Below are 20,116 nucleotides of genomic sequence, written 5' to 3'. Positions count from 1 at the left end.
ATATTATATTGTTAAAGGAATTAAGTGGCTAAAATGATCCAGCACAGTATTGCACATTTAGCCTATATACTGTCAGAATGGTGGAGCTAAAACTTACTCATGGGGGTTTTGTGTATGGAGAAGACATATAATTGGAAAATGTATGAGGGTAAGATTAGATTAGACATATGAAGTGATTGTTATCTCTTAATCGCTTGCTCAGTGGTAGCCTAAATATTTTCTAGCCCCTAGTTTCACAGACATTTACATTTATATTATGCATTTGGCAGATGTTTTTATCCAAAGCGACTTGCACTGCATTTCAAGGTACACATTTTTACATTCTTATTAGTTCTTGCTTTCCCTGGGAATCAAACCATTATGGTTAAAAGATAAGCTATAGTCCAGAATCTGCCCCACCATTTTATGGTCAGGAGCCGCTACTGCATTACTACTAAAAACAAGTTGTATATTATTTCTATGATGTTTAATGAAATCAAAATTTTGAATGATAAACATGAGTTTGTATCTCCCCATTCTAATATCAGAACACACCTTACGTATTTGATTTCTGGGTTACTAAAAAGAAAAATGAAATGCATAATTTCAAGCTTCATTCTTAGACCCTTAGGGGCCCCTCAAGCGCTGCCAATCTTGCGTCACTGGACAGGAACAAGGCCCTCGCCAGGTGACACATTGCACGGGGCGACTGGCAAAGTAACATATTGCAGATTATTATCTGAAAAAAGCTAATTACAAGCTAACGTTGAGCTAATCCAGCTCGTTATGAAACGTAACAGTCAGGCGTGAGGTGCGAATGTATAATGTAGAGAATAGTTACGAAAATGGAGAGAAAATATAAATCGGGCGCATTAAAAAGAAAAGAAAAGAGGACAAGCGAGCATACAAGAGGCACGACAGGAGCGCGCAAGTGTGTTTTTTCTAGAATACTCTGTTCTCCTGCTTTTTCAGTGCTGCATTTTAGTCAAGGTAAGGCCATCTTCGAATCTCTGCTTACTTTATATTTTGAACTTCACATAATTCTGTATTTTAGTTAGACGCGTTACTACATTAAACAAGCAGCCGCGAATGTGAAAATTATTATTATTACAGTCTAATTTGCACTTAAGCCTTTGCTACTAGCACTTTCGTTTTGGCCCATTGTCGCCTTATTCACTTAATTGCACAACCGAAACAGCTGTACTCACTCAAGCGGTGAAAGCATTATCTGTATATCTGTGTAATTTGAGCGCTGTCGCGGAAGCGTCAGCGGAAGCGTTCAGCTCTCGCGTTCAGCCTCCTCGTGTTCAGACCGACTCGGGTAAAGACCATCGACTCTACCTGCGCGACTCCACCGAGCAAGGACACCAGAAAGGCACTTAAGTATCTCCTTTTCCCTTTCCACTTCTTATCTTATCTTTCTCCCTAATCAGCATGTGTTTTCAACACATTCCTGTTATCTCTCGAAAACGCCCTTTCATCACGCGCACAAGGCAGCGTGATACTGCTAATCTGCGTCCCATTCTCTCATCCTCACACGCTCCTCTCTTTCTTTCCGTGGGTCTATGGAATTGTCAGTCAGCAGTCAAAATAGCTGACTTCATTCCAGCCTTTGCATCTCATTCTACTCTCAGTATCCTGGGCTTGACTGAGACCTGGATTCGTCCTGAAGACTCAGCAACCCCCGCTGCTCTCTCTAGCAATTTCTCCTTTTCTCACTCCCCTCGCCAGTCTGGAAGGGGTGGCGGGACAGGGCTTCTCGTCTCCAACAAGTGGAAATACTCTACGCTCTCTTCTCTATGCAACAACAACTCATTTGAATATCATGCTATCACACTTACAACCCCCAGTAAGATCCATATTGTAGTCATTTATCGCCCCCCAGGTCAGCTGGGTAACTTCGTAGAGGAGCTGGATGTGCTGCTGTCCTCTTTCCCTGAGGACGGCACCCCACTTCTAGTCTTCGGTGACTTCAACATTCATCTCGAAAAACCACTTGCAACAGACTTCACCTCTCTCCTAGCCTCCTTCGATCTCAAACGACACATCACCACAGGTACTCACAAATCAGGCAACCAACTGGACCTGGTTTACACACGCAACTGCACCACAGACAACATCTTGGTGAGACCTCTCCATGTTTCAGATCATTTCCTCATTACTTTCAGTCTACATCTCTCTACCCCTTCACCACCAACACCCCCACCAGTCACCATCAGGCGAAACCTGCGCTCACTTTCCCCCTACCACCTTTCCACTGCCGTGTCATCCTCTCTTCCCCCACCGTCACAATTCTCATCTCTGGATGTGAATACTGCAACAGATACCTTATGCTCCACTCTAACCTCTTCTCTAGACAATATCTGCCCTCTCTCCTCCAGGCCAGCACGCGCTACTCCTTCTAACCCCTGGCTATCTGAGGTTCTTCGTGAACACCGGACCGAACTTAGGGCAGCAGAGAGGAAATGGCGCAAATCAAAAGACTCATCTGACCTGAGTATGTATAAATCTCTCCTCTCGTCCTTTTCTGTTGATGTTCATGCTGCAAAATCTTCATACTTCCACAACAAGATCAACAGCTCCCCCAACACACGATTACTCTTCAAGACATTCAACTCTCTTCTCTGTCCACCTCCACCACCACCCTCCTCCTCTTTAACTGCCGACGATTTTGCGAACTTCTTCACCAACAAAACAACAACCATCAGCAGTCAGTTCTCAGCTGCACACACACAGGAACCAAGACTGACCTCTTCCACAGCCAATAACCCTCTGTCCTCCTTTTCTCCGCTAACCGAGGAAGAAGTATCTACACTTCTCCTCTCCAGTCATCCTACCACCTGCCCTCTAGACCCCATCCCCTCACACCTTCTACAAGCCATCTCTCCCACACTTCTACCAGCACTCACACACATCATCAACACATCCTTCCATACTGGCACCTTCCCTACAGCATTCAAGCAGGCTCGGGTCACTCCACTGCTTAAAAAACCAACACTAAACACATAATTTGTAGAGAACTACAGACCTATCTCTCTCCTACCATTCATTGCGAAAACACTTGAAAGAGCTGTTTTCAACCAAGTAACATCCTTCTTGTCTCTAAACAACCATCTGGATGTCAACCAATCTGGCTTCAAGAAAGGGCATTCAACTGAGACTGCATTACTGTCTGTCACAGAAGCCCTACGGATTGCAAAAGCTGCTTCCAAATCTTCACTCCTCATTCTCCTGGATCTGTCTGCTGCCTTCGACACTGTAAACCATCAGATCCTTATGTCCTGTCTCTCATCACTGGGCATCACAGGAACTTCACTCGACTGGTTTGAGTCCTATCTCACAGGTAGGTCCTTCAAAGTCGCATGGAGAGGCGAGGTATCCAGAGCACATCAACTGACCACAGGGGTTCCCCAGGGTTCAGTTCTTGGTCCCCTCCTCTTCTCCATCTACACTACATCACTGGGACACATCATACAGGCACACGGTTTTTCCTACCACTGCTATGCTGATGACACACAGCTCTTCCTCTCATTTCAACCAGATGATCCCACAGTAGCTGCACGGGTCTCGAGCTGTCTGGCAGACATCTCCACATGGATGAAGGAACATCACCTGCAGCTCAACCTGGCAAAGACTGAGCTTCTCGTCCTCCCTGCCAATCCATCTCTACAGCACGACTTCACCATCCAGCTTGATTCATCATCGATCCCCCCATCAAGGTCGGTCAGAAATCTGGGAGTAATGTTTGATGACCAGCTGACCTTCACAGATCACATTTCAAAGACAGCTCGATCATGCAGGTTTGCGCTGCACAACATCAGGAAGATCAGGCCTTTCCTAACTGAGCACGCAACACAACTTCTCGTCCAGGCCCTGGTCATTTCTAGGCTTGACTACTGCAATGCTCTTCTGGGCGGACTTCCAGCATGTGCAACCAAACCTCTACAGATGATCCAGAATGCTGCAGCCCGTCTTGTCTTCAACGAGCCCAAGAGGGCCCACGTCACTCCTCTGTTCATCTCTCTGCACTGGCTACCTCTCGCTGCTCGCATCAAGTTCAAGGCACTGACGCTTGCTTACAGATCTATCACAGGCTCAGCTCCCTCCTACTTTCACTCACTCCTACGAGCCTACATCCCTACCAGACACCTACGATCGATCAACGAACGACGTCTCGTGGTTCCATCACAGAAAGCCACAAAATCACTTTCCAGAACATTCTCATTCACAGTTCCATGCTGGTGGAACGCTCTCCCCACCCTCATCCGGAATGCAGAATCCCTGACAACATTCAAAAAACAGCTGAAAACCCATCTCTTCCGTGAGCACTTACCTTCATAAAAAAAAATTAAAAAAAAAAATTAAAAAAAATTCCCTTATCGGGCTTATGCTACTCTGAATAATGCCTGAACCTCGTATTCTGAGCACTTCTTGCGTTGTTGTTGTTTTTTGCCTCTTCATGATGACTCGCTTAATTTTAGTCCTAATTTGTAAGTCGCTTTGGATAAAAGCGTCTGCTAAATGACTAAATGTAAATGTAAATGTAGAACGAGAAGAACGAGATAGTTGGAAAAGTGTGGTAGCATCGTGTGCTCCTCTCACATCGTACTTCTCATCATCATCATCATCATCATCCACAACTCAACACTGTTAGATTTATTTGTTCTGGAGGATCGTTAATGGTAAGAAAAAAATCATCTTTAAAAATGTATATTCTAGTTATGAATAAGTCACTCAGTCAGAATGTTATAAATCAGTTTTCATCCCAGTTAAGTTTTCATGTCACACCTGTAGCCTACCTATGGAGTTGTAAACAAACTTTGTGTTCAATATACAGTATATAATAGTGCCATGTCAGTTATATAATGTGGCACTGATTGAGCGCACTTGGCCTGTTCAGCACCACCGCTGTCAACCAGATACCGCTGTCCGTGGTGCTGAACCATTTTTACTTGACTGGCAAACTGTTTTCTTTGTTCGTCAATACAAACTTGTCAAAAAAATTGCCTTTTCTTTGTGTTTTATTTAACATATAAGCTTACTTGGCTCACCAAGTGACACATTATTACATATGCATTCATCAGATATTTTAAGTTTTTTTTTAATGGTTTTAATTTTAAAATGACTTGGTAGCAGAGGGCCCCATGATGAAGCTCCGCCCCCACTGTACTGAGAGTCTAGCTCCGCCCCTGGTGGCCTGACGTCTACATCTGATAGAGAAACTGAGGGTGTATAAATCTTTAGATGCCTATAACTATGTGCTGAATGGTCCCGTACAAGACTTATGAGGTACGACCTGAAGTTCTGCCTAGCCAGCACCAAGGCCAGAAGAGTGTATTTCTATGTATTTTCTAGAAATAAAATAGTCCAGATACAGCAAATTAAGTTTTTAACTTTATGTATTATATTCTTTCTTACCAGGTTCTTCAAAAAGTCTAATCACAATCAATCACAACAATGTAGGCTATATGATCATAGATGATTCCCACAAATAATCAATAGTTTAGAAAACATTATGCAATAAAATTTCAAACTGGAGTCTGTGCTCCGTCGATTCTTGCACCCAACAACACAACAAGATTTTAATCTCCTTATGCAGCGAATCTGTGAACATGTTTGTGTCCGCCTCCAGGTTTCCCTTTGTTTTGCCTCCAGCTACCGCCGTGACGTAATCGTGACGTCGGCGCAAAAGGGTCTATTCACTCAAATAAATAAGGAATCACTTTCCCTCAGCGGTAGGTTATGTCCGCGGGGCAAGTAATAACAAATAATATTCCAATTAATTTCGGGCGGGTTGCGGGTTGATGAGAGGTAAATCATGATTTTAATAAAGACACGGAAGTCTCATTTTAAATTTCACTGGGAAACGCAGTGAACGAGCGTCACTCTTACTTTCGTTTTCAACAACAACGCCTTTCTCTCGAGCACCTCCTACTGGTCATTATATAAAAAACAAAGGAAAAAACATGAGATATTGCTTAATAATAGCGTATCAGCTATAACTATACACAAAATAGGCCTATACATAAGCTTAACAGAAATTATTCTGATAAGAGTGTTTTTCAAAAAAAAAAAAATCGTCTTGAATTAATGTACAGACGAAGGTCGTGGCGCAGATGAGCTCTTGTCTTGCAGCGTTTTTCTTTCGATTTTGATTTCAAGCTGTTGGTGTTGGGAAAGTTCACTTTCTACATGAACTAGTTCAAAGTTCAGTTCACAAACTAGTTCAGTTCATAGTTCATACTCATAGTTCATAGTACATTTTTAACTAAGTTCCAAAAATGAACTAGTTCATAGTTCTTTTTTTCCATGTTGCTGCGAGATATTATTTTTCAAAATGATTGCCACAGCCCATATAGAACCACAGACAATTATTTTATCAGTTTTAACACTGAAGGTATGCGTCAGATTTTTCCCATCCTCACCGACCTTGTCATAAAACTTTAAAACTTAAATGATCATACGACGTCTCCTTGCTGCTTTTTGTTTTGATTTGTAACGTAAGTGATGAGTCGTTCATGAACGATCCATTGCGTCTGTCACGTGACAAATGAACGAAAGACTATGAAGGTAAAGTAATTATTTATGTTCCCTGTAAACGATTTTTGACTGCATTATAATGATTTCTTAATTCAGAATATGATCAAGATTGCGTAGGTGGATGTGTTCTGGGAAATTGCCAGTTAATAGTATAACATTTAAAGCCCCTTAAATGAACGAAATGACTCGAAAAAAGATTTGTTCATTTTAATGAACGAGATCGAACAAGAGTCAGTAGACACTGGTGGCTGGTGTTGCCAGATTGGGTGTTTTTTCCGCTACATATTAAGGCCGGTTTACGGTGTGTTTTAGCCGGGTTTTCGCCTGGAAGGCTCTATAGAAATCTGGCATCCTATTGAACAAAGTTAAACTGAGAGAGCGTGGCGTTCACAGACACCAGAATGAACAGGCAGTAATACAGTACGTTCAGTTCACGTTCACCCAAAATATGAACTAGTTCATAAACTATCGTTCAATGAACGCGTTCAGGCACAACAGTGAGCGTCGAGTTCAGGTAAGAATTAAATTACATTCAAATATCAGCAGCAGTTTCCTCGATTTATTAGTCAAATAATTATGAAATATTAGTCAACAGCAGCCTAGGCAAGGAATTACTTAGTTTAGTTTATTATTTCACTGCTCTCTTACTTTTGTGTGGCATGAACGTCAAGAAACAAGCAACCTAAACGTAAAAGGCATACTTTTTTTATTAAAAACTTTTAATTGCACATCAAATCTGTTATCTAGGTCAATATTTTTATTTATTTATAGTTTTTAATAAAAACATTTATTTTTTTCGAATTTTGCTATAAATTTCAGTTTCGTTTTTTTTTAGTTTCATTAATAATTTTGTTCTTATATTATGCCCCACCTCGATGGTCAGGGGCCTCTACAGCATTTATATAGGCTTATTAAAAACAAGTTGTATATAATTTCTATGATTTTTAATGAAATAAGAATTTTGAATCATGAAAATGAGTTTGTATATGCTTATTATATTCATCAGAATTAAAGAAGATACCGCATCTTTCGTATTTCAATGAATGTGCGCAAAATTACACCTTATTCACTCAAATAAACACAGAATCACTTTTTTTCCACCCTCTGCAGGCGTCACAGATGAGCTCTTGACTTTCAGCGTTTTTCTTTCGGATTTAATTTCAAACTGTTGGTGTTGAAATGGCGTCGAATTCAGGTAAGAATCAACAGACACAAATATTTGCAGCAAAATTCCCTCAATGATTCCCTCGTGCCCTTTTTGCCCTTACACCCCAAAGTGCCCTTTTTTTGTTGGTGGTGTTTTTTTGTGTGTGTGTTTATTTAAATCAATGCTTTTGGTCACCCTTTACATCTGTCTGTCTGTTTTACAAATATTTTGCCAATGAAAGTTCTTAAAAGAGCTTTGTGTAAATCTTGTTCAATCCTCAAACTGTCAGTAAGCTGATAACTCCACCCCCTATATCTGATAACTCCGCCCCCTCTATATGTTAACTCCGCCCCCTATATATTGACTGAATGAACTGAAGTTCCGCAGGGGCCGCACAGCAGACAGCTATAATAAGTACTAAACACTATGTCTTTAAAGGCTCATATTTTATTTAATTATTTAAGTCTACACTTTAAATAGCCTATACAGTAGCATTTCATCTTCTATAAAATGAGATTTTGGCCAAATGTATTTTACAACAGGAAAAACTGAGCACCCTGTTGTAACCTGTTGTTGAAAATGTAATGTGATGCCGCCGGCGCCATTTTAATGAAGGACACAATGCACATTTGCACACATTCGCTGGTCAAAAACCCTGTAACTGCCTTTGAGTTTGACTTTTGTAAAATGTTAACAATATATTGATATAATACAACAACATATAGCCTAATTTGTTTTTACCATCGGAAAATCATAAGCACAGGTGCACCCCCGCGCTGTTTAGTACTGGAACTCACAAAGCGATTGAGTGATCCTCGTCACCTAGGTAACATATTTCTAAGAAATTTCTTCTTTGATTTATGATTGCTGATACATTAATTTATTAACATTTAATCCTGTTAAGCTAATAATATTAAATTATAGTTAATTCAAAGCTGTTAATATGCACATTTGTAGTAGAACATGTTTTTTTAGGGCTAAAGAAGCCCTGAAACCCTGTATATCTATACTATCTATATTATTATTATGGTCGTTATTAATAGTGAATAAATCTAAAGCTTTTGAGACTATTATTTTGTGTTATTTCATGAAGATGTGACCATTTCTTTCTTTTATGTAGGCTTACTAAATAATCTTAATATAAAAAAAAAAAATTTCAACATGTGCCCCTCAAAAGGTCTGTGTGCGGCCCTGGTTAAAATGGCATCATCTACCCCCCTAGAGGACTGGTCTGCAAATCGCAGAGGATCTATGAGATGCTCTGTTCCAGATAAAATATACATTTTTACTAAAAGCTCAAAACATTTAATCACTAGAGATGTTAGGCCTCGTTTACACTGTCAGTGAAATGTGACCCAATTCCGATTTTTTGCTCATGTCTGACACAGATCGCATGTGTTCTATGATCGTGTAAACAGGAAAAAAACGCATGCATTTGGATATTTCAAGATCGGTTTCAGGCCTCATTCGTATGTGGAAATAAAGCAGATATGTGCCAATGCGACTGTCATGTAAACAGGCAGATGGGGTTTTCTGAGGCAATAGGCAACGTCTCCGCGGTTTAATGACGAGAGCAACCCCGACGCGCTTCTGCAAAGGTGCAAAGCACATTATTTGCAATTGAAAAGGTTTAATGAAAAAATATAGTTATGGTTACACTTAAAATAGTTACAAAATAGATGTATGAAATGATGATAACTTATACCATTAATCTTACCCTGTATGTAAAATGTTACCTGAGAGAGAGAGAGAGAGAGAGAGTGAGAGAGAGAGAGAGAGAGAGAGAGAGAGAGAGATAGGAAAGAGGAGGTAAAGAGAGAAAGCCCCAAGAAAGGGACCCAGAGAAGAAGAGAGCCAGAGCACCAAAGAGACAGAGCAACAGTTTCAATCTTCTTTTATCCTTTCCTGACCATGTGACTAAAACCCAGTTGTGAGACATTCAAACTGACCAATCAGATAATTACAACTCCCCCCACCGTACTAAAGGTGTGACAATTCATCAACCCCTAAAGTACACACATCTTGGCCTACAGGCCTTGATCACTATCAGACCCAGCTTGTAACCCCTCTGTGCCTTTAGGAACTCCAAATGGTCCTTGTGGTGGAAAGAGGGGGTGGAAAACAGTAAAGCAAATGTCTTGGTTCATTTCAAATATCTTTTCAATCCTACAGGTACATTTGTCCTATTCTTAATCCCCTTCCAGGCATATCGTGAACTGCCACATGTCAGAGATGCCTACACTTTTTGTTTGTACTTGTGCTTATCTATTTGTATTTTACTCTGCTTCTGTATGCACCTCATTTACCACATCCTGTTTTTTGTATGACTTGCATATCTTCCATGCCACTCTCACCCACACTGACAGCAAGAAGGGAAATTATGTAAGGCTGCTTTTTTTTTGCACGGCCCTTGTTAAAATGCCCAACCCAACTTTATAACGGTTTGTTGCTGAAATCCAATGAGAAATCCTCCATTGCAAATCTCCACTTCTTTTCTCGATTGGCATCTTATACAACGTCCTCCAACATCCTTTTGGAGAGGCCCCTGATTCCACTAAATTAGTTCATTTGGTCTCTGGAAGATCTTGCAATGCTCTTAAATTTAAGTATTTCACACAAACAAGATAAAAAGCCTTCTTAGATATTGTGTCAAAGAGACTAATTTCAGGTGTTGCAAAAGACAGTATTCTTCCATCCCCCTCCTGCCAGTCTCCTACATTTACACCCACCCTGATGCTGGGGAAAACGGTCTCAGCCATTTCTGCTTGCACAGGTACAGTAAAAGACTCCTGCACCTCACCTAATAGTTTTTCAACAATCCTAACAGAATGAACACCAATCTTCGAGGCCAGTGTTTCTGCAGAAATCCATTTGCCCCTCGGCCGAAGATGACAAATTTTACATATTTCTGCTTTAACCAAGCTTGCGCAAACACCTTTAGATTTTAACATCGCACTGGATAAAAGTGGATCAAAAATCAAAGGTTCTTCAAGCACCCACTCATGGGTTATTTCAGATAACTCTTTTAACAATAAATATTTGCCACACATTTAAGACAGATGCATAAAAAGAAGAGAGTCCGTTAAAATCGACTTCCTTCAAATTCATTAAGATCAGGTGTCTATCCAAGTTCATCCGCCCCACTCTTCTTAGTAAAGCACAAGCTACTTCAGTCCAGTTCTGCGGCTGATTATATAGGAGTCTTTTCACAATCTGCAGTCTGAACGCAGGTACCTTGGACTTAATGTCCATAAGGCCTTAACCTCCTTTATTTAACTGCAGATACAGTACTGATTCTCTTAAAGATGAACTGAACTGAAAGAATCAACATTGATAATGTGTTGTTTATGACAATTAAAAGTAAATTACACAAAAAAAATTTATTAAAAATATCAATATAGCTTTTTTTTAAAAGCAACACAAAAATTGCGTTTGTTAGTATAAGAACACTGGCAATTCTGATGACGTCACTGGAATGGTAGGACCTGCGAAGGTATATAGGCAGCTGCAGCTGCAGGTCCTATACACACGAAAATTAGTCATTACGCGTTTGAGCCTGTGAGGGACAGGCCAGTAGTACCTGACTACCACCACAAGGAGGACGATCAGTTTCAGGCTCCACCTACAGTACAGGATCGTTTGGGGGGAAGTGACTGGTGTGGGTGTGGGTGCTGCCAGAGCATGGACACTGCAACGGAATCGATCTGTTGCAGAGAGGTACACCTGTAACATTTATTTTTGAAATGCGATATGGAATTAGACCATATCGCATATATCGATATAGTTCAAATTTGTGATCCTTGCTCCCCCGCCCCTCCTTTTCCACTCTGCGCGCGTGTTTAGAGCATGTTATGTTATGAGAGGCGAATCATGACTACTTCAGAAAACCCAGCACAATAGGAGCTACCAGGCAGTGACATAAGTGTACGCTGAAATAAAGTCTTTCACCTCAGAAAAACGGACTTTCTTGTCCTGTCAGCCGTTATCCTGTTCTCGTAACGCACACTCTTCAATTGCACGCGCAAATGCAGCGGCGCGCGCTGTATCGCCTCACTGATCCAAGTGCAAAAGAAACTACGAGCATGCAACGCCGTTACGTTGTAAATTACACGAAATAAAAGTAATGCAGGTATGATCCAGATTGTATTTGCAATGTACATAGTCAATTATTAACGGAGCAATAGGGGTTCATGATGTTATAAGAGGTAAATGTGGTGGGAGGTTGGAGGGCTGTAGCCTGTCATGCACTCTCATTTATTGTATACAAGCACATTATGCATTTTAATGATGTTTTATAAACAAAGTTCGGGAGGAGCACGTTCAAATAATCAATCAACCAATCTATCAATCAACTCATCAAACAATTACCATGTCTACCCTATCAGCATGAGAGGAAGCATATATATGTAGCGGCATGAGTATAGATGGAATGATTTCAAGCATAAATGATCTCTGCTAGCGACTACGCCACCCTGGAATCTTGCCAGGGAAAATAAAATATAGTTTGTTACTTAAGGAAACACAGGTTCGTCCACAGTAAGGCGGCAGGAGACGTGGGTACAAAAAATATATAAATTTGTTTTATTAAAGATATAATCAATATAAAAATGCACAAACATCAACAGCACTCAATGTAGACAATTTTGTGGTTCAACAAACACACATGGAGCGACCTGAGTCAGCGGGACAGGAGCCGAGGCAGAGCAGTGGATAAGGGCACATAAGGCCTCCACGACAAGTCACCTTTTCCGCACACCTGTGCACATACACTCACACCAGTACACACGCTCTCACCACTCAGCAAACAACACTCGTCAGGGAGACCACCACCAGCAATCCGCCCCTGCTTTGTGCACTCAGCTCCTGGAACAGAAATGTCACTGTTGAGACACACTCAGAACTGTCACTCCAAGAGACAGAAATTGAAGTAGAGATATTCACAGTTTCACGGTAAACATAATACAATATCAAAAGTCAAAATACAAAATAAAAACCAATACAAATGAAAAGGAAATTTTCCTGGTGTCACAAAACACAGAAACAACCCCGAAATAAAAGGGCTCACATAAAGGCACACACACTAAAATAGACACAAAACGCAGCAAAGCCATAAAGCAGCAAAGCAACAGCGCCTCCAGAAGTAGTCCTACGCAGTCAACCGCACGGAAACTAATCGGTGGTGCAGATGCGACCCATTGGTCCGTACTACATCTATAAATTCACAAATAAACAATCAGACAAACTCTGATTTAACTGCTAACCATTAATAAAAGCTGTTTCTCTCAACAGATTGCCATTTAACCTAGGCGCAAATTTTAAACTACATACCTTTTAGGTGCGATCTCTGGGGACCAACTCAGTCAGGCAGGCAACATGCATGTGGGCTCATCCCATCTATCAGGTGGACAGCGTGCGCGTCGGCAATAACTAAGCATTCCGGGCATGAAGTATAAACAACCATACTTTGACCATCAAGGGTACAACCTCAGCCGAATGCCAGCCGCGAAAGCTTGCATGTCGCCCTGAAAATAAGCTAATGTTAGCTACAGTATGCCATTGATCGGCCAGCTCACAACACCCAACATACCTGAATGACGACACGGGAAGGGGCGTTGCCTCATGACACCATACACTCTAACCAGCTTGTTTATATGCGCTATTACAGCTCACTGATAGGACGAGCTCAAATGAATTAATCAGCCACCTGCAGGCAGGATATATTTCATTAGACCTGCCACATATATATATTCACTCTGTCAACTCACCTAACTTCCTTGACAGTTTCAGCATCCCTCCACCACCCCGACTCCTCACCCTTGGCCTGTTCTTCCACAGCCAGGAATACGGGGGGAGTACTCTGGGTTTGGGCCGAATACCGAGCCCGGAGCCCTCTCCTCGGACAGCACGCCAAATACGCATTTATTCTATCTGACTTATTTGTAAGTGTGAACTAGTGAATTAAATAGAGACTGCTTATATATGTCGTGTGCATTTAGAGAAAAATACTAAAACATGGTTGAGGTACTGTGCGTTTTAGAAAGTCGAGGACGATAAATGGCAAATGTGACTCGACGAATTCATCCAATGGGATCGCTTGATAAGTTAGCTGCACGCAAAATGTTAAAATCAAAATACTGCACAGATACCTCTTACTATGCACCTAGCAGCTAACGTTAGTTCTGCGAGTTGAACTCCCTGCATCAACAATGTTTCCAGACACGATGAACATCAGCTAGCTTCAGGGTGAGTAGAGAGAGACATTGGATTCTGTTTACAGACCTGCTGCGGTTTAGTTAGCTGCTAGTAAACGCTTTATCGATCTGTGATATCGTCAGAGTCATGATTTATGATTTATTTATACAGTTTATATGGTCGGAGTGGTGGCTAGCTTGTGGAGTTTGACAAAAGTGTGTTTAGCTGCTAATTTACCTAGGTTGGATCGTTTGGTATCTAGCTAGTTTCAATTTCAATGAATGCAGAGTGTGTCAGTCTCACTTTTGTTGAACGCTATAAAGCCTAACGTTACACGTTATATGTGCGTGTAAGTGAATATGTACATGTTTTGTGTATGTGACAATGTTACATACAGCCCTTTGCTTAGTATACTTGCTAGCATGATAACAGTTAACCCTCTGAGGTCGACAAACGCGCCCGCGCGTTTTGCTGGATTTTCTTCACATTGTAGCACTATAAACTTAAATTACTCCGCCATTTATGGTCATACAGAAAAAAGAAATATAAAAAAAGAATCTGTGATATTTCTCCTTATGTATGTGTCCACTTACAATCAAATCAAAACATTGTGCTTTTGTAAAATAAAGAAAATAAACAGGGTGTGCGTTCTGCCTCTCCGTCGCGGTGAACTTTTTTTTCTTGAGCATGTCTATAAACTGAAACAAAACTCAGCGAGTACTTGTCACACATTTATGAGCAATACACCTTTATAAACATTTAAGTGTGTACTTTTAAAACGATCGGGTTCAAAACGAAAACAAATATTCTCTGTTTAAGTAATTTGTATAAAACCAACAAGATGTCCAGCTTCTCAAACGCTTGCTCATTACAGTTAATTTGGCCACGCCTACTCGCGCAAAAGATATTCACATGCAAATCTCCACATGGAACGCGAACGCGCTCGTTACCTCAAAAACAAAACACTTCACAAGTCTCTGCTTTTCGTCGAGTTTGAAAGACGTGCCGTGAGCTTACATTAGCTTTACCTCAGAAGAAGAAGAACGCGATTTGAAGACAAGAAAGATGTAAGGTAAGAAATTCTTACATATTAGTTTGTTATTGTTGCATAAATTTCACATTGCAGTTGAACTGTTGCTAGATATATGGTGAATATTATAATATTTAGACCCGTGCTTATTGTTACTGTGTTTGTGGATATCTGCTCAAACGTAGATATGTATGGTAACCATAATGTTTTATATTTGAGCGCGATCGCGTTTGAATGTATCATATTTTGGATCGCGTTTGAAAAGCAAAACGCTCCAAACGGCTTCATGTTTTTACTATTATCTCATTTCATATCATCATAACGAATGGAAACATTTGAAGTAACATGATAATCAATATATTTTTCTCTAGCTTAGTTGTTACTGAAATCTTTTTGAAAATGTATATAGGCTGCTATAGGTTATTGATATTATTATTTTATGCAGCACTGCGCATAGCCTATGCCTACAAGGCACAACAAACCTGGTGTTCATTATATTATATATTGTTGGAAACATTTGTGTGTGTGTGTGTGTGTGTGTGTATTCTGTGAATTTTAAAAAGCAATTTTAACCAGAAAAATCTAAAATGTATTCCCAACTATATATACTATATACTATATATCCCCTATAGTTTCTCTTGATATCATCAGTATGTTCACTTTTTTTTTTTTTTTTTTGGGCCCAGATGCCACTGAGTCCTGCTGACTTCAACATTTACATGAGTCTCTGTACATGAACATGGTAAAGTGAAAATCAAACACCTTGGAAATGAAAGGTATGTACAATGTTAAAATATCACCAAGAGGGGGAGATAGACTAAAAAAACTTTTACAAAGAGAATCCTTTTGGATTTATACTTTAAAAGCTAATCAATACCCTGGTCTAAACTTGGAATTGGATTTTTCTCCTTTTTTTGTAACTGACATGTCAATGTTTTGCTACTGTATATGTATCTATCTATATTGATATTTCAAATTGTATCTTGATGTGGAAAGTGGTAAAATATAGAAAGTGTAAAATTATTCAACATCTGAGACTGTACATATTTATCAGAGCATGAAATGAAATTAAATCTTTTTCACAATGTAACCTTTTTCTGTAACTTGTCTTATATAAAGTAACCTCTTGCTATATGTATCTATTTATATTGATATTTTAAACTATCCTGATGTGGGAATTAGTAAAATATTGAAAATGTGACTTGTCTTATCTAAAGTAACTTGTAATTGCTCTTTGTCAGGTGATATGTGCAGATGAGCACCTGTGCTTCTAGGTCATGTGACCACATCCAGATATATAGTATGCAGTCTACAGACTGCCATTTAGAATTTGCCCTGAAGAAGGTCACAGAGGCCGAAACATGTTGGCATGTTTTTTAACCCGTTCAGACCTGAATTATGTTTTAGGTTTCTGAAAAATATAAAAGTACATTTTCCCAGCTCATTAGGCTTCTATAAATGAGACCAAATAAAAAAATTTAAAAAAATGTTTTGCTTTAATTGTAATTTCAATGGACGTCACGTCAAAACAGGTGTACTTCACAAAAATGTACCAACATAAAATTAAATAATAAACATAAAAATTGTTAGTATATACTTAAAGCTTTTTCTCAAGGTCAAAAACTTTTCAACAGTATACCATTTCAACTTTAATTTTGAGGTTTTTGTTTTACAGATTGCACATTGTTTGTAATAAACTAAATATCTTAGAATCAATCAATATGGTCATGTTAGAGTCATTTTCTTTGCGAATCTTTCTTTTTTAGATCAAAAACTTGAACAGTACAACATTTCAACTTTAATTGTAAGGTTTTTGCTTTATAGATCGCACATTTGTTTATTCATAACAAAATAAACCTAGGAATCAAGCAACGAATTCACGTTAGAGTAATTTACTGTGTGCATCCTTGAAACAATTTCTCTGTTAGCGATTTTCTTGTATTTCTACAGTACATTACTGGCAGCACGGTTGCCATGCATGATGCATGTATTTCGATTTCCAGTAACTGTACTGTAATTCACTTTACAGTACACAAGATCAGTACTGTAAACTACCAAATAGTACTTTACTGTATTTGTACTGTATTTCGTAATTTGATCTGCTTTTGCTGTAATTAATTATACGGTGTTGTAATATCTATATTGAGAAATTACTGATAAATGTTATTATAATTTTCAAAATAATTACTAATAATGATAATATTATATTACAGTAATATAATATGTAGTTATTAGGAAATATAGGCTATAGTAGGAAAAAATATGGAAATCAATGGCTATACTGTCAACTGTCTAGTTACCGACATTCTTCAAAATATCTTCTTTTGTGTTCAGCCGAATAAAGAAACTCATACAGATTTGGAACAACATGAGGATGAGTAAGTGATGACAAATATAATTTTTGGGTGTACTATACCCATAAAGGGATAGTTCACCCAAAAATTTTAATTGGCCCATGATTTACTCACCCTCAAGCCATAGGTGTATATGACATCGTTCTTCTTTCAGACGAATACAATTGTAGTTATATTAAAAAATGTCCTGGCTTCCAAGCTTTATAATGGCAGTGAATGGTTGTTTCTGTTTTGAAAGTCCATAAAAGTGCATCCATCCATGATAAAAGTGCTCCATGGCTCTTGGGGGTTAATAAAGGCCTATTGAAGCGAAGCGATGCGTTTGTGTAAGAAAAAATAATTCATTTTCAAGTTACGCTTTCGATTTATGTCAAATCCTATGTTTCGTTTGGCCGGAAGCTAGTCATTTTACTTTATAAAGTTTTAAATATGGATATTTTTCTTACATCTCCATCTTCCTCATCATCACTCCTCATAAAGTCAACATCTGAGATACTTCCATCAGCTATATGTTCAAGCACTTCAAGAACTATATATTCTGCATATGAAAAAGTAAAAAAAAAATGTATCGGTACTGTGATATAGATTTTTATATAAGAAATTTCAATCAGCATTACTGGACTTCAATTACTGGAATGTGATTTCAGTAACAGGCTTTTGAACCCACTGTCCATTCTAATGGACAGACACATTTGAAAAAATCCTGATTTAAAATGTGAAATTCTACAATCGATTTTTAACTTTAATTAATAAGTTCAATCTTTCTATTTTACATACAAACTATGAAATACTGACAAACATATCAAAAAATGTAAATAAAACCACAGAAAATGTTGCTTGCTTCTGTGTTTGGAGTGAAGTGCTGACATGCTTCTCTTCAAAGTAGTGTTTTTTTCTATAATTACTACAGGCAAAGCTTTACTACCATTTGATTGGATGACAAGCGTCCAATCTAATGGACTGCAGGCTTTAAACTAGGTGAAATGCTCCAGAAGTAAAAAAAAGGGGGGTTGACATGTGATGTCCATTGTAATGGACGCAGGGTCTGAATGGGTTAATGGATAGCCAAGTTTACCAAAAGAACATTTTGAATCTCCAAGCTGAAGAGCACCAGAGGAACACACCTCTTAATACCCAAGTAGCACTCCTAGTAACTCGTTTGTGGACTTGTTTACTCAGCTGTTATTGAGTCAGTTCTGTGCACTTCTATAACTGTCTGGTTTGGGTCAGCCAGCAAATCAGATATAAGAAGACTGCAATGGACTGCTAGGACAGCTGAAAGGATCATTGGTGTGCACCTGTCCAACCTTCAGGACTTGTACAATGCCAGAGAGAAGAAACGGGCAGGGAACAGGGAAGCAAGATCTCTGCGCACTAGAACATCTAGGCACAAAAACAGGTTTTTTTTTACAGCTCCTGTAAAATACACAAAAAATTCCTTGTGTGTTTGCGCACACTTAATAAAGCGAATAAAGCTCATTCTGATTCTGATAATATGGCGAATATCAGCAGTGTGCATATTACAAGGTAGTGATCAGTGACATCTTCACTTTGAGGTATAATATCTATATTATAGTAGGATCAATGTGATATAATTAAATCTATGATTAAAACAATAAGTGGGTCCAGTGACGTTTTGCTTGACCCCAATAGAGTTTAATAAATCTGTAAAGACAACCCCTAATGCATCGTTTGTATTATCTATTTGAATGTTAAAATCTCTGACAATCAATGGTTTATCGGCATTGACCAATAGGTCTGAGAGAAAATCTGCAAACTCTTTTAGGAAATCAGCATAGGGCCCTGGAGGTCTATATACAGAGCAAGAGATAGTAGGCATTTTTTTACTTATATCTGAGAGTGAACTTTTAGCACAAACACTTCAAATGAATTAATCGTGTGTCATGTTTTCTGAGTAACATTAAGAATATCGCTGTAGATTGTTGCAACACCGCCGCCACGACCAATCAGACGGGGCTCATGCTTATAACAGTAGTCTGGTGGAGAAGACTCATTAAGACCGAAATAATCATTTGGTTTAAGCCAGGTCTTAGTCAGGCACAAAACTAATATCTGTGATCATTTAATTTACAATAACCGCTTTAAGCCGGGCGCAAACTGTGCGATTTATTATCTTCCTTTGCGATTGTTGCTTGTCAGACTGTATGAATATGATCGTCGCTGTAAGCCATGTCACACTGTAAGATCTCAGTTGTTATTAATGTCAGACTGTACGACAGTCAAGAAACGTTAAAAATGGATGCACGCAAGAAACCTTGTCCGGAGTTTTACATCATCAATCAATGACACGTTCAGTGATGTGAGCTGCATTACACGCAGGATTGAAATGGTGGCTACAAAGAAATATCTAATGTTAATTTTGGTCATGGCTTGTCTTGAAAAACGAAGATAATTTGACAGTCGTCTGAGGAGAATCACTGCAGGTCTGTGAGTCAAATCTTCTGACACTGCCAGAATTTCATCTGAGGTTAAATTTGATCTCAACGGTCATTGGCTGTCTTTGAACGTCAAACTAACGATCAAAGATTGATTAACAACTTCAGATTTTGGTCTAGGATCAGAGGATTCTTTTAGGATTTGCAACGGTCAAATCATGGCCAAAATCGCACAGTGTGCACCCGGCTTTAGGTGTGAGTGATCTAATGTTTAGGAGCCCAAGCTTTAGAGATGGTTTTTGTTCACTATTTTGGGGGTTTTCTGGTTTAATCACAATCAGATCTAGATCCTATAATAGATTTATTGTTTGAAATCACTATTCAGGAAATATATACAGTCTCTATAGAATGGACTACACACACATTACTATCAATTAAGTGGGTAGGAACAATGACTGTGATTTGAGGTTTGACTTAC

The 20,116-nt window shown here is 39.1% G+C and overlaps 2 protein-coding genes across 4 annotated transcripts in view; both read left to right on the top strand.

The window, feature by feature from the left end:
* The window catches only part of LOC311295724 (GTPase IMAP family member 8-like), a 527,136-nt gene that overhangs the window by 31,466 nt on the left and 475,554 nt on the right, over window positions 1-20,116 (top strand). The window lies entirely within an intron of this gene.
* The window catches only part of LOC311295720 (uncharacterized protein), a 43,743-nt gene continuing 30,517 nt past the window's right edge, over window positions 6,891-20,116 (top strand). Inside the window, exons 1-2 of one of the 2 annotated variants that reach the window (XM_084417210.1) lie at window positions 6,891-7,033; window positions 7,630-7,714. In XM_084417210.1, coding sequence (XP_084273336.1) covers window positions 7,699-7,714 — 16 coding nt within the window. In that variant the 5' untranslated portion in view covers window positions 6,891-7,033; window positions 7,630-7,698. The remainder of the gene's footprint in view (window positions 7,034-7,629; window positions 7,715-20,116) is intronic. The other variant, XM_084417211.1, reaches the window with a different exon arrangement.

This window comes from Rutilus rutilus, assembly GCF_951802725.1.
Source record: "Rutilus rutilus genome assembly, chromosome: 8".
NCBI classification, from domain to species: domain Eukaryota; kingdom Metazoa; phylum Chordata; class Actinopteri; order Cypriniformes; family Leuciscidae; genus Rutilus; species Rutilus rutilus.
This window is presented reverse-complemented; position numbering and strand designations above follow the sequence as displayed.